This window comes from Loxodonta africana, chromosome 3 (assembly GCF_030014295.1).
Source record: "Loxodonta africana isolate mLoxAfr1 chromosome 3, mLoxAfr1.hap2, whole genome shotgun sequence".
In the NCBI taxonomy this organism is placed as follows: Eukaryota; Metazoa; Chordata; class Mammalia; order Proboscidea; family Elephantidae; genus Loxodonta; species Loxodonta africana.
In genome coordinates, this window is record NC_087344.1 from 144029159 (window position 1) to 144045122 (window position 15964).

The 15964-nt window shown below is 40.0% G+C and overlaps 1 protein-coding gene across 4 annotated transcripts in view; it reads right to left on the reverse strand.

The window, feature by feature from the left end:
• FNBP1L (formin binding protein 1 like) overlaps nucleotides 1-15964 on the reverse strand; it is a 112265-nt gene that overhangs the window by 81077 nt on the left and 15224 nt on the right. The window contains exon 1 of one of the 4 annotated variants that reach the window (XM_010598098.3): nucleotides 5562-5684. The exons of the other annotated variants lie outside the window; for them this stretch is intronic. Within the exon in view, the coding sequence (XP_010596400.2) occupies nucleotides 5562-5564 (3 nt within the window). The 5' untranslated portion in view covers nucleotides 5565-5684. Of the gene's footprint in view, nucleotides 1-5561; nucleotides 5685-15964 lie in introns of those variants that run through there. 4 annotated transcript variants of the gene reach the window in all.

A 15964-nucleotide genomic window follows, 5' to 3' on the forward strand; every position in this document is an offset into this window, starting at 1 on the left:
TATTATTCTCCCTTCTCCTGTTTGAGACTCTGTCTACTCAGTGCATAGTACGACGTAAGCGTGAAGTCGAATCATAGACCTGCATAGCTTCAAAGAACTTGAAAGATCAGCCTCTCTTATTTTACAGATGAGGAAACTATCACCTAGAGATTAAACTATTTGCTCAAGGTTGGAGAGCTAAGTAAGACAGCTGAGGACCCAGATGTCTTAGTTTTTCCTGTTTTGCTGCTTCAAATCAGTACACTTAGTTAAGTAAATGCTCTTACACTATATTCATTATTTAGAGAGCAAATGGACTTCCTGGCTCTAATCTAATCTGCAGGCATGCTTGATGGTTTGTGTATTCATGGGAATAATTCCAAGGAGTGACCTCATACTATTTTAAGTATATAATTATGGTTTTTAAATGCTGAGGTAATTTAGCTGTATCTGTACCTATACACGGAGCCCTGGTGGCGCAGTGGTTAACAGCTCGGCTGCTAACCAAAAGTTCAGCAGTTCGAACCCACTAGCCGCTCCTTGGAAACCCTATGGGGCAAGTTCTACTTTGTCCTATAGGGTCACTATAAATCAGAATCGGCTCCACAGCAACAGGTTTATTATATCTATATATAGGAGACCTGGCAGCAGAGTGGTTAAAGTGCTTGGCTGACAACCTAAAGGTCAGTCAGTGGTTGGAACCCACCAGCCACTCCACAGATGAAAGATGGAAAGATGTAGCAATCAGCTTCCGTAAAGATTACAGCCTTGAAAAAACACTTTGAAGCAGCTGTACTCTGACCTATAGGAAAGCTATGAGTCAGAATCAACTCGATGGCACACCACCACCATAACACCAGTAGCCAACAAATGGCTGCCTGAGATTTTTGGTCAACAACAACAAAATTAGCACACATAGTACTTTGGGGCCTATTTGACTGCTGACCTAAAAATTATGAAGTTTGCTCTGCATACGGAAATGTTGAGATTACCTGTTGCAGAGGAACATCTATAACAAAAAGAAGGAAAGTTTCAACATCTAATTGGTCACACACTTCTTACACTGCATTTATTTGGTGATTTATAAGATTAATCATATCGTACACTGGAGGAAGTGATTAGGATTATGAATTTTTTCACAATGCTACCTTAACCATTATTTGCTTTTATTACTAACTGGAAGATGTGAAAGAGTCTGGAAACTTTATTATGGTCAAACTCGTTGAAGAGATTTAAAGAGCTGCTTCCTTAAATTAAGAGCTCTTAGAATGAAAAGGCCCTGAGAGACACAACGTGGAGCCCACAGATCATAAGTAAGAAAGTACAGACACTTGAAGGTAAGTACACAGAAGCAATCTGTAGATAGTAACCTCATCTTCCCATCATTAAACTATCAACCTATACTCTGCCTTCCTTTCTGTTACACTGGCCCCTGCTCCTATCTAAGATCAACCTCTTCTTTTATGCACTGGATCCAATGCCTTCTTTCTTACTGAAGTTCATTACTTCTGAAACTGTACCCTCTCATGCATTATCATTTTCCCTTTCCTCTAGGTCTTTCTCATTCATAAACATACAAGCAACTCCCTTTCCCATGCCCCTATCTAGCCCCATTTCTCTGCTTCCTTTCTTGGCAAATTCTTCCAAAGACTTGTTTGTATACTTGCTATTTCCACTTCTCACACCTCCCATTTTTTATTATAATAAATTTTCATTGTGGTTAAATGTGTATACCAAAAACATTTACAATTTCAACCATTTTTACAGGTATAATTCTGTACATTACTTACATTCACGATGCTGTACAACTACCACCATAATCCATTTCCAAATTTTTTCATCTCTCTTAACAAAAAACTCTGTACCCCTTCATTTCTCCCTCCCACCTGCCCCTGGTAACCACTAATAAATTTTTTTCACTAAGCATGTGCCTGTTCTGATATTTCATATAAGTGGGATGATACAGTATTTGTACTTTTGTTTCTGACTTATTTCACTCAGCATAATGTTCTCAAGGTCCATTCATGTCGTGGCACGCATCAGGACGTCACTTCTCTTTACAGCTGAATAATATTTCACTGGGTGGATATACCACATTTTCTTTATCCACTCATTCGTTGATACATATTTAGGTTGTTGCCACCTTTCAGCTATTGTGAACAATGTTGCAATGAACACTGGTGTTCAAGAATCTGTTTGTGTCCCAGCTTTCACTTCTTTTGGGTATATGCCTAGGAGTGAAATTGCTGGATCATACAGTAATTCTATATTTACCTTTTCAAGGAACCGCCACAGCAGCTACACCATTTTACAGTCCCACCAAGAATGGATCAGGGTTCCAATTTCTCCACATCCTCGTCAACACCTCTTGCTTTCCATTTTTCTGATAATAGTCATTCTAGAGGTTGTGATGGTGGCAATGATGGTTCAGTGGTAGAATTCTTGCCTTCCACTCAGGAGGCCCAGGTTGGACTCCTAGCCAGTGCACCTCAGGCACAGCCACCACTTGTCTGTCAGTGGAGATTTACATGTTGCTGTGATGCTGAAGAGGTTCAGAGGAGCTATCAGACTAAGACAGACTAGCAAGAAAGGCCTGGCAATCTACTTCCAAAATCAGCCAATGAAAACTCTACGGATCTGAGGGAGGGGAGTGGTGGGAAGGGGAAATCAGTAACTAGACAGTAGACAAGTGTTAACTTTGGTGAAGGGGAAGATAACACATAATACAGGGGAAGTCAGCACAACTTGACCAAGGCAAAAGAAGATACTTACACAAGAAAAAAAAGAAGCAACCACAGTAAATACTATAACATATACAAACCTACAACAATTGTAAAAACAAATAACTTGCAAGCAGGTATATAAAAACCATATGAGCAGGTATATAGGCAGACACATACGCTGAATACGGGAAGGAGGGTGTACAGGAGTATACCCATGTACATACATATAGGTTAGGCTGTGGGTAATGTTACACACGTATTTATATGTACAGCATATATACTCATATATATAATAGAGCACAAGGGGACAACAGTCATAGAAGCTTCCTAGACACACCCAAACACTCTGAGGGACCAAGTTAGTGGGCCTGAAGACTGGGGACCATGGTCACAGGGGACATCTAGGTGAATTGGCATAGCATAGTTCCTCAAGAAAATATTCTGCATCCTACTTTGGTGAGTAGCGGCTGGGGTCTTAAAAGCTTGTGAGCGGCCATCTAAGATCCATCTATTGGTCTCATCCTGTCCAGAGCAAAGGAGAAGGAAAAACCAAAGACACAGGGAAATTATTAGTCCAAACGACTAACAGACCACATAAACCACACACTCTACCAGCCTGAGCCCAGAAGAAATAGATGGTGCCCGGCTACCACCACCCACTGCTCTGATTGGGATCACAATAGAGGGTTCCAGACAGAGGAGGTGAAAAACGTAGAAAAAAATTCAAATTCACAAAAAAGACCAGACTTCATACGATAACTTTGAGCCCAAGAGACAGAAAGGGCCACAGGAACCAGAGACTTACATCATCCTGAGACCAGAAGAACTAGATGGTGCCCGGCCACAACAGATGACTGCCCTGACAGGGAGCACAACAGAGAACCCCTGAGGGAGCAGGAGAACAGTGGGATGCAGACCCCAAATTCTCATAAAAAGACCAGACTTAATGGTCAGACTGAGACTAGAAGAATCCCAGCGGTCATGGTCCCCAAGCCTTCTGTTGGCCCAGGACAGGAACCATTCCCAAAGACAACTCATCAGACATGGAAGAGACTGGACAATGGGTCGGAGAGAGATACCGAGGAAGAGTGAGCTACTTGTATCAGGTAGACACGTGAGACTGTGTTGGCATCTCGTCTGGAGGGGAGATGGGAGGGTAGAGAGGGTTAGAAACTGGCAAAACCGTCATGAAAGAAGAGACTGGAAGGAGGGAGAGGGCTGACTCATTAGAGGGAGAGTAAGTGGGAGTATGGAGTAAGGTATATATAAGCTTATATGTGACAGACTGACTTGACTTGTAAACTTTCACTTAAAGCACAATAAAAATTATTTTTTAAAAAACTACACAGTTCAGAGGAGTTAAATAACACATTTTATGAATTATAAGAAGAGTATTTGTGGTAGAATAATTTGGAAAAGGATAGTCATAATGGTTACACAAGAAAAAGAATGGAATCAATGTCACTGAATTATACAGACAAAAATTGTTAAATTGGCAAAAAAAAAAAGACCAGACTTACTGGTCTGACAGAGACTGGAGGAACCCCCCCTTCCAAGACTATGGCTGCTGGACGCCCTGCTAAATCAGAACGGAAGCCATTCCTGAAGTTCACCTTTCAGCCAAAGATTAGACAGGCCTATCAAATAAACAATAACACAAGTGAAGAACATGCTCCACAGATCAATCAAGTATATGAGACCAAATGGGCAACACCTGCCCAAAAGCAAATGAGAAGGCAGGAAGAGACAGGAAAACGGGACGAATAGAAACCAGGAACCCAGGGTGGAACGGGAGAGAGTGCTGACACATTGCGGGGGGACTGAAACCAATGTAACAAAACACTTTGTGCATAAAGTTTTGAATGAGAAACTAATTTTGCTCTGTAAACTTCACCTAAAGTACAGTTAAAAAAAAAAAAAAAAAAAAACACCTGTGGAGCACAGCAATCCAATCTGCAACAAATCATGGGGACGATACAGGACTGGGTAGTGTTTTCATTCTGATGCCATGAGTCAGGGGCCTACTGAACAGCAGCTAACAACTACAGTGAGTGTGAAGTGGTACCTCATTGTGGTGTTGATTTACATTTCCTGGATGATTAATGTCATTTACTTTTCCTCATCCTCAAATATCGTTATTTTTACACAAATAACACGTGTCATCTACGTTTGTTTGCCAACTGCGCCTTGCTGTAAAAAAAAAAAAAATTGGCATAGTGGCACTTATAAAAATAATTCGAGGGGAGTAAGGGCACAGCTGGCAAACCCTCTCAACGGACAGAGCTAGAGTATACACGTGCACACTTTTACATCTTTATTTCTATATCTATCCATATATATTGAAAATCATGAGTTCAATCTAACACCAACAACACTCTTTCAATATTTTTAACTTCTTAATCCAACAGTGAAAAAAAACTTATTATCCTTAATATATTTACTCATTTGAACAATCCCCAGTAAGTACCAATCTCCTATTGCTATTGCTGCTATCCCCCACTCAGGTACCTTCCTCACTGTATTCAGACTGCACACCACCTATTAGACTGTCACTGCTGTCCCACTACTCTGACACTGCGTCAGGCCAACGTCATTGTGCTTCGCCCCCTCTCCTCCCATCTACAAGGATTCTCCCCCCTCACTCCACCTGAGCTCCAATACCTTGAGCCTGTCTGTCCTCCTGCATGGATGCCCTCAATCCACTTGGGCTCCGACATACTGAAATGGGTTACAGCTGCCACTCTCCCCACTCAAACACATAATCACCCTTCTCATCCCACTCATATTCTGATACCCTGAACTGAATTCACCATCCTCTCATGTGAAGGCTGTCCTCATTCAGCTTAGGCTCTGACTTACCATTCCAGGCCACCCTCCTGTGCAGAAGCCCTCCTCAAGACTCAGGTTCTAAGACCTTGCTCCAGACCATCAAAGCTTCCAACCCCGAAGACACCAGCCTTGCTCAGTTTCACCTGAATTGTTCAGGAAGGTGTACGGGAAAGGAGAACGATTCCACCATTCACTTCAGAAAAAAAAAAAAATTCTTTTTTTTTTTTACTCCGCTTTATATTCCCCAACTATCAGTTCCCCATTTACCCCTAACTGGAAAAATTCTTAATCCATATAGTTTGCTTATTCTAGAACCAAAGTGAATTTGTATGTGTTCCAAACACTTTCAAAAATAAAGTTAATTTCTAACAATTGAATAACCAGGTACTGTGTCTTTTTTTTTTCTGTGTCTATCAATGATAATAAAAATTATAGAAAGGATTAGAACTGATTAAAGAAAAAGAAAAGGTAAGAATATTAAAAACAAATGTTAAATATCTTTTAGCTTCTGGAATAAAAATGTTTTAACCACAAAATGCATTAATGTGAGATATGGTTGTAGGATGTCTGAAACAAAAATATGGATCTTTCAAATTAGACCAAAGAATGTATTCTCTGCCCATTTGCCTTTATTGCTCAGGAAGGATATGAGCCTCAGTTTTACAGTGAGTAATCACTTCCTTTTAATTCACTAATATTTATATTTAGAGTATTCTTCCTTTGCTCTACTCCTGTATCAACAGCAATAACTGCTGTGTACTGTAATTTATTCTTGTGTTAAAGAGTATTTAAAGGCCTAATGAGAATTAGAAAAGCTTTATAGCATCAAGTGCACAGAGAAGTTTGCAGAATGAACATACGCAACCTATTATTTTGTAGATTACCATCTTTTCTACCATGTATTTAAGATAAAAACCTTGTTTGGCAGTAACATTAATAAATCGAAATAGGTTTATATTTACCTCACAGTTTTTATTCCATAGACAATTCAGCAGTTGTTGAATTGTACAGTGAGACAGCATGTTGCCGTATTTATACATGTGTTTCAGATTCATTCATTTTTCATTTATTCACCTAGGATATATTCTTGTATAATAAAAAACTATCTACTTCTCTGCACCTCCCCTGCTATTACTCCAAGTAAAAATCACCTCTTTCTTAGAATACTGCGGTGGCCTCTTAACTGGTCTCTCCACATCCTTTCTAATTGTCCTCCCAAGTATTTTTCACATTCGAGCCAGGGTGATTGTTCTCAAAATGTAAAGGTGATCATGGCAGGCAATACAGTACAGCTGTTAAGGGCATGGATGGATTCTGGAGTCAGGCTGCCTGGATGCAAACCTACATTCTGCCATTTATTAGCTGTGTCATCTTGAACAAGCCGCTTAACCTCTCCGCCTCAGGTTTATCACCTGTCAAATGGAGATGTCAATATGCCTATCTTAAACACGTGTCTGTCAGTTTGTCGTACGGTGGGGGCTTGCGTGCTGCTGTGATGCTGGAAGCTACGCCACCGGTATTCAGATACCAGCAGGGTCACCCATGGAGGACAGGTTTCAGCTGAGCTTCCAGACTAAGACAGACTAGGAAGAAGGACCTGGCAGTCTACTTCTGAAAAGCATTAGCCAGTGAAAACCTTATGAATAGCAGCAGAACACTGTCTGATATAGTGCTGGAAGATGAGCCCCCCTGGTTGGAAGGCACTCAAAAGATGACTGGGGAAGAGCTGCCTCCTCAAAGTAGAGTCGACCTTAATGACATGGATGGAGCAAAGAGCTGGAAATGGAAAACCAAAAGGGAAGAACATGCTCGGTGTTTCTCAAGCTGAAAGAACTGAAGAAAAAATTCAAGCCTTGAGTTGCGATAGTGAATGATTCTATGGGGAAAATATTAAATGACACAGGAAGCATCAAAAGAAGATGGAAGGAATACACGAAGTCATTATACCAAAAAGAATTAGTCAATGTTCAACCATTTCAAGAGGAGGCATATGATCAGGAACCGACGGTATTGAAGGAAGAATTCCAAGCTGCTCTGAAGGCATTAGCCAACAACAAGGCTCCAGGAATTGATGGAATATCAATTGAGATGTTTCAACAAACAGATGCAGCACTGGAGGTGCTCACTCGTCTATGCCAAGAAATACGGAAGCCAGATTCCTGGCCAACTGACTGGAAGAGATCCATATTTATGCCTATTCCCAAGAAAGGTGATCCAACTGAATGTGGAAATTATAGGACAATATCATTAATATCACACACAAGCAAAATTTTGCTGAAGATCATTCAAAAACAGCTGCGGCAGTATATCAACAGGGAACTGCCAGAAATTCAGGCTAGTTTCAGAAGAGGACGTGGAACCAGGAATATCATTGCTGATGTCAGATGGATCCTGGCTGAAAGCAGAGAATACCAGAAGGATGTTCACCTGTGTTTTACTGACTATGCAAAGGCATTCAACTGTGTGGATCATAACAAATTATAGGTAACATTGTGAAGAATGGGAATTCCAGAACACTTAATTGTGCTCATGAGGAACCTTTACATAGATCAAGAGGCAGTTGTTCGGACAAAACAAGGGGATACTGATTGGTTTAAAGTCAGGAAAGGTGTGCATCAGGGTTGTATTCTTTCACCATACCTATTCAATCTGTACGCTGAGCGAATAATCCAAGAAGCTGGACTATATGAAGAACAGGGCATCAGGATTGGAGGAAGACTCATTAACAACCTACGTTATGCAGATAACACAACCTTGCTTGCTGAAAGTGAAGAGGACTTGAAGCACTTACTAATGAAGATCAAAGACCACACTTCAGTATGGATTTAACCTCAACATAAAGAAAACAAAAATCCTCACGACTGGACCAATGAGCAACATTATGATAAACGGAGAAAAGATTGAAGTTGTCAAGGATTTCAGTTTACTTGGATCCACAATCAACAGCCATGGAAGCAGCAGTCAAGAAATCAAAAGACACATTGTATTGGGTAAATCTGCTGCAAAGGACCTCTCTAAAGTGTTGAAGAGCAAAGATGTCACCCTGAAGACTAAGGTGCGCCTGACCCAGGCCATGGTATTTTCAATTGCATCATATGCATGTGAAAGCTGCACAATGAATAAGGAAGACCGAAGAAGAACTGACGCGTTTGAATTGTGGTGTTGGCAAAGAATATTGAATATACCATGGACTGCCAAAAGAACGAACAAATCTGTCTTAGAAGAAGTACAACCAGAATGCTCTTTAGAGGCAAGGATGGCGAGACTGCGCCTCACATACTTTGGGCACGTTGTCAGGAGGGATCAGTCCCTGCAGAAGGACATCATGCTCGTCAGAGTATGGCGTCAGCGGAAAAGAGGAAGACTCTCAACAAGGTGGACTGACAGTGGCTGCAACAATGAGCTTAAGCGTAACGGCCATTGTAAGGATGGCTCAGGGCCAGACAGTGTTTCGTTCTGTTGTGTATAGGGTCGCTATGAATCCAAACCAACTCGACAGCACCTAACAACAACAACAACAAGCAGTTGTAAAGATGAAATGAACTAACATAATAAGCGATCTGTGAATGGCGGTCTACCTCACCAACCTCAACCTGCACAGCTTCATCTGTGTTTGTTTTGCTCCAACCATACTGGCTTTTTTTTCCATTTGAGAAAGAAGTGTGCATCCTCCTGTTTGAAGGCCTTTGCACAGGGTACACCCTCTGCCTGAAGTCCCCCTCGTGCCCTCTCACACACACCTTTTGCCTATTAGCTCCTAACCATCTTTCAGTAACATCTGTAACATCTTCCTAAATCTAGTAGTGGTTAGGTTTTTATGCTGATTATCACCTTACAGAATTTTGTTCTTTGAAAGTACTTATTCTTTTGTGTAACTATTTCATTAATAGCTCTCCTTCCCACCATGCCTGTTTTTGCTTATCTAATATCCAAAGTCCAATATCCTGAGTGCCTAGTTCAACACTCATTTGTTGAGTTAAATGAATGCATAGTAACTTCCACCAGTGCCAGGCACTGTGTTGAGTACTTCACATATCAGCTCATGTAATCTCACCTTGAGGGTAGGTAAAATTACTCCTGTTTTACAAATGTGAAAAGTAAACCCTGGGGTTTAAAAACTAGTAAATGAAACAAAGAAGAATTAAAAGTAGATCCAGGCACTTAGAGTTTATAGTCTATTAAGAGCTGAAAAAATGCTTTAAGTGAATGTGTTGCAGTCCAAGTACAAAGTTTTTTTATTTATTATTTTTTTTTAATTTTAGGGTATGTGCTACAACTGCTAACCAAAAGGTCGGCAGTTCAAATCTGCCGGGAACTCCTTGGAAACTCTATGCGTCAGTTCTACTCTGTCCTATAGGGTCGCTAAGAGTCGGAATAGACTTGAAGGCACTGGGTACTAGGTAAAGCAATACCCTGCTCTCTGAATACAGAAAAACCTGAGTTTATATCCAAGTTCTATTTACTATCAAGTAGTTTGGGACAAGATAATTAATATTTGAGTCCAGAGAGTAATGAGACACACTTTCAGTAGCACTACCAAATGCAATCCAAGTGGAAAGGAAATGTGATGCAGCCCAAACACAAAGAAGTTTTTCATTTTGCTGTTGTCACGTGCCACAGTGTTGATTCTAACTCACAGCAACCCTGCAGGACAAAGCAGAACTGCCCCATAGAGTCTTCCACGCTGTAATCTTTTTGGAAGCAGATCGCAAGGTCTTTTCTCCCGCAGCACAGCTGGTGGTTTTGAAACACCACCCTTTCAGTTAGCAGCCAAGCACTTTAACCACTGTGCCACCAGGGCTCCTTATTTTAAAGTATGTTATGTAACAGTTCTCAAATTTTGGTACTATCAGAATTACCAGGGGGTAGTCTTCAAAATTACAAATATGAATTCCGGGGCCTCATTCTCAGAGATTCTGATTACATGGTCAGAGTAGTGCTTGGGAATTTGTACTGTCGTTGCTGCCTTTGTAATCTACCATCGGAAGCTGTACAAATCCACAAGGAGGGGTGAGAGTCGGGATCAGCACAAAGCTGCTTCCTATGAGGCAGAGGTCGGACACATCTGTGACCTCCAACGTCTTCACCATTTCTGACGCTGGCCCCAGCCCCCCTCCCCCCCGCACTAGCACTACTACTTTGCTCGGTTTGATAATTTGTTGCAGTGGCCACACAGAACTCACAGACCATACTCACAGTTATGGGGTTTATTACGGAAGTAACAAGCTACAACTTCAGAGCAGGATCACCTTCCTAAATCAGGACAGCTTCCAAGACAACTCTGAGCTCCTTCTCCGCAACGCCAGCCAGAGGCCCTTCTCTAGGCCTCTGTCCTGCTCAGACAAGTGTTACAACTCTTTAGCTCCACCAACAAGTGCCTGGAGGCACCGGCCCAATAGACTTGAAAGCAAGGACTTAAACAGGTACTAGTACACCAATATTCACTGCAGCCATTATTCACAACGGCCAAAAGGTTGAAAAAACCCAAGTGTCCATCAACAGATAAGTGGATAAAGGGTATGCAGTATATACCTACAGTCGGCCCTCCACATCCCCAGGTTCCACATTCACAGATTCCACATTCACGGATTCAACCAAGCCTTGATCGAAAATATTCGGGGGAAAAAACGAAGTTTCAAAAAGCGAAACCTGATTTGCAGTACGCCAAGCACTTCGCTGAATCCCTGTGAACAGAATGATGTGTGGGCACACCCTGCTACAGCCTCCCGCCATTTCACAGATCCTTAGTCTTTCTCCAGCACTTGTTGCTGAGTATTGGTCGCCTCACATCCTGTCATTTCCCTAATCAACACAACATAACAGCTACTTACGTAGCACTGATACTACATTAGCTATTATAAGTAACCTAGAGATGATCTAAAGTAAACAGGAGGATGTACGTAGGTTATGCAAATACTATGTCATTTTATATAAGGAGCTTCAGCGTCCGAAGATTTTGGTATCCACAAGGGGTCCTGGAACCAATCATCCCTGGATACCAAGGGGCAACTGTACAATGGAATATTATTAAGCCATAAAAATGAATTAAATTCTTATACATGCTATGATATGGATGAACCTTGAAAACACTAGGCAAAATGAAATAAGCCAGACACAAAATGACACATTTTCTATGATTCCAATTATATGAAATATCTGGAATACGCAAAATCATAAGCAAGAGAATGCACGTTAGTGATCACCAGGGGCCGGGGGGAAGAGACGAGGAAGTTATGCTTAAGTGACTGTTTCTGTTTGGGGTGACTAAAGGTACTGGAAATAGACGGTGGTATGGTAATGGCTGTACAGTATTGTGAATGTAATTAATGTCATGGCATTGTAGACTTTAAAATGCTTAAATTGGCCAATTTTATGTTATAATGTTACCACAATATAACAAAAATTAATACCAAAAAAAGAAAAAAAACCTACATATACCTGGATCCTAACCCAGAACTTAATGAATCAGAATCTCCAATCTCCAAATTGGCCAAAGGCTGATGGAAATGAGTTATTGTTGCACTTATTCAATTAAAGGGTATTAAAAAAAAAAATCATTTCTGGACTTTCAAAGGTTGAATGTGAAGAATGGACCAATGAAGAACACCAAGGCCACACGACAACTAAGAGCCCAAGAGACAGAAAGGGCCACATGAACCAGAGACCTACATCATCCTGAGACCAGAACTAGTTGGTGCCCGGCCACAATTGATGACTGCCCTGACAGGGAGCACAGCAGAGGACCCCTGAGGGAGCAGGAGATCATTGGGATACAGACCCCAAATTCTCATAAAAAGACCACACTTAATGGTCTGACTGAGACTAGAGGAATCCCGGCGGCCATGGTCCCCAGACCTTCTGTTGGCACAGGACAGGAACCATCCCCGAAGACAACTCATCAGACATGAAGGGGACTGGTCAGCGGGTGGGAGAGAGATGCTGATGAAGAGTGAGCTAATTATATCAGGTGGACACTTGAGATTGTGTTGGCAACTCTTGTCTGGAGGGGGGATGGGAGGATAGAGAGAGAGGGAAGCCGGCAAAATTGTCACGAAAGGAGAGACTGAAAGGGCTGACTCAAGACGGGGAGAGTAAGTGGGAGTAGGGAGTGAGATGTATGTAAACTTATATGTGACAGACTGATTGGATTTGTAAACGTTCACTTGAAGCTTAACAAAAGTTAATAAAAAAAAAAAAAAAAAGAATGGACCAACATTTACTAAATTAAGAAACAATTACGGTAAGTAAAAAACAACTACATTTTTGACCTAGATATTAAAGTCAAATACTAAGAATGACAGAAAACAAAAATGTGACTTTGATATAAATAACATTCCACCTACAATATAAATGAGTAAGAATCACTGCACCATTTAGTATCTTGCATTACTAAAAAAATAATTATAAGTATTGCCAACACTCCTCTTAGAACAGCCAAAATATCTTAGTTATGCAAATTAAAATCTGCAATGAAGTTCAAAATTCAAAAGGTCATGCTTTATATTAAATAGACGATTTTTATTATTTTTAAATATCTCCTGCACTCCACCTTTCCTGGCTTTTCATAACTGAAATTACTGAGATCTAAAAACATAAGAAAGCTTTTTACTAGACAACAGCAAAGGCTGCCATCCATAACGGCATCAGAAGTTAAGTGAAGCAAGCCAAGTGCAGTGCCAACTGAAAAATATCTTCAGAAAAATAAAAGATATACTTTCTTTTCTAGTGCACATGGAAGATTCTCTAGAATAGACCACATACTAGGTCATAAAGCAAGCCTTAGCAGAATCCAAAACCCTGAAATATTACAAAGCATCTTCTCTGACCATAAGGCCATAACAGTGGAAATCAATAACAGAAAAAGCAGGGAAAACAAATCAAACCCATGTGAACTGAACAATACCCTATTCAAAAAACACTGGATTATAGAAGACATTAAGGATGGAATAAAAAATTAATAGAATCCAATGAGAATGAAAACACTTCCTATCAGAACCTCTGAGACACAGCGAAAGCAGTGCTCAGAGGTCAATTTATATCAATAAATGCACACCTCTAAAAAGAAGAAAGGGCCAAAATCAAAGAATTATCCCTACACCTTGAACAAATTGAAAGAGAGAACAAAAGAAACCTTTAGGCACTAGAAGAAAGGAAATAATAAAAATTTGAGCAGAACTAAATGAAATAGAAAAAAGGAAAAAAAATTGAGAGAATTAACATGACCAAAAGGTGGTTCTCTGAACAAAACTGATAAACCATTGGCCAAACTGACAAAAGAAAAACAAGAGAGGAGGCAAATAACCTGAATAAAAAATGAGACGGCAATATTACAACAGACCCAACTGAAATTCAAAGAATCGTATCAGATTACTATTAAAAATTGTACTCTAACGAATTTGAAAACCTAGAAGAAATGGATGAATTCTTAGAAACACACTACCCACCCAAACTAACACAGAGGTAGAACAACTAAACAGACCCATAACAAAAGAAGAGACTGAAAAGGTAAAAAAAAAAAAAACTCCCAACAAAAAAAAGCCCTGGCCCAGATGGCTTCACTGCAAAGTTCTACCAAACTTTCAGAGAAGAGTTCACACAACTACCACTAAAGGTATTTCAGAGCACAGAAAAGGATGGAATACTACCAAACTCATTCTATGAAGCCACCATATCCCTGATACCAAAACCAGGTAAAAACACCACAAGAAAAGAAAATTACAGACCTATATCCTTCATGAACTTAGATGCAAAAATCCTCAACAAAAGCCAATAGAATTCAACAACATATCAAAAAAATCATTCACCATGACCAAGTGGGATTCACACCAGGTATGCAGGGATGGCTCAACATTGGAACAACTATTGATATCATCCATCACATAAATAAAACAAAAGACAAGAATCACATGATTTTACCAATTGATGCAGAAAGGCATTAGACAAAGTTCAACGTCCATTCATGATAAAAACTCTCAACAAAATAGGAACAGAAGGAAAATTCCTCAACATAATAAAGGGTACTCATACAAAGCCAACAGCCAACATCACCCTAAATGGAGAGAGCCTGAAAGCATTCCCCTTCAGATCAGGAACCACACAAGGATGCCCTTTATCACTGCTCTTATTCAACATTGTGCTGGAGGTCCTAGCCAGAGCGATTAGGCTAAATAAAGAAATAAAGGGCATCCAGATTGGCAAGGAAGAAGTAGAAGTATCTCTATTTGCAGATAACATGATCTTATACACAGAAAACCCTAAGGAATCCTCAAGAAAACTACTAAAACTAATAAAAGAGTTCAGCAGAGTATCGGGATACAAGATAAACATACAAAAATCAACTGGATTCCTCTACACCAACAAAAAGAACATCGAAGAGGAAATCACCAAATCAATACCATTTACAGTAGCCCCCGAGAAGATAAAATACTTAGGAATAAAACCTACCAGCGTTGTAAAAGACTTATACAAAAAAAAGTTACAATACACTTCTGCAAGAAACCAAAAGAGACCTACATTAAGAGGAAAAACATACCTTGCTCATCAACAGGAAGATTTAACATTATAAAAACATCTATTCTACAAAAAGCCAACTCTACATTTAAATCAATTCTAATCCAAATTCCAACGACATTCTTTAACGGGATGGAGAAACAAATCACCAACTTCATATAGAAGGGAAAGAGGCCCTGGATAAGTAAACCATTACTGAAAAAGTAGAACAAACTGGGAGGCCTCACTCTACCTCATTTTAGAACCTATTATACTGCCACTGTAGTCAAAACAGCCTGGTACTGGTACAACAACAGATATATAGACCAATGGAACAGAATTGAGAATCCAGACATAAATCCATCCACATATGAGCAGTTGTTATGTGACAAAGGCCCCAAAACAGTTATATGGGGAAAAGACAGTCTTTTTAACAAATGGTGCTGGCATAAATGGATATCCATCTGCAAAAAAATGAAACAAGACCCATACCTCACTCCATGCACAAAAACGAGCTCAAAATGGATCAAAGACCTAAATATTAAAACTAAAATGATAAAGATCATGGAAGAAAAAATAGGGACAACATTAGGAGCCCTAAGACATGGCATAAACAGTATATACAAAACACTTTTAAGAATGAAGAAGAAAAACTAGATAACTGGGAACTCCTAAAAATCAAAAACCTATACTCATCCAAAGACGTCACCAAAAGAGTAAAAAGACTACCTACAGACTGGGAAAGTTTTTAGCTATGACATTTCCAATCAGTGCCTGATCTCTAAAATGTACATGATACTGCAAAAACTCAACTGCAAAAAGACAAATAACCCAATTAAAAAATGGGCAAAACATATGAACAGACACTTCACTAAAGAAGACACTCAGTTAGCTAACAGATACATGAGGAAATGCTCACAATCATCAGCCATTAGAGAAACGCA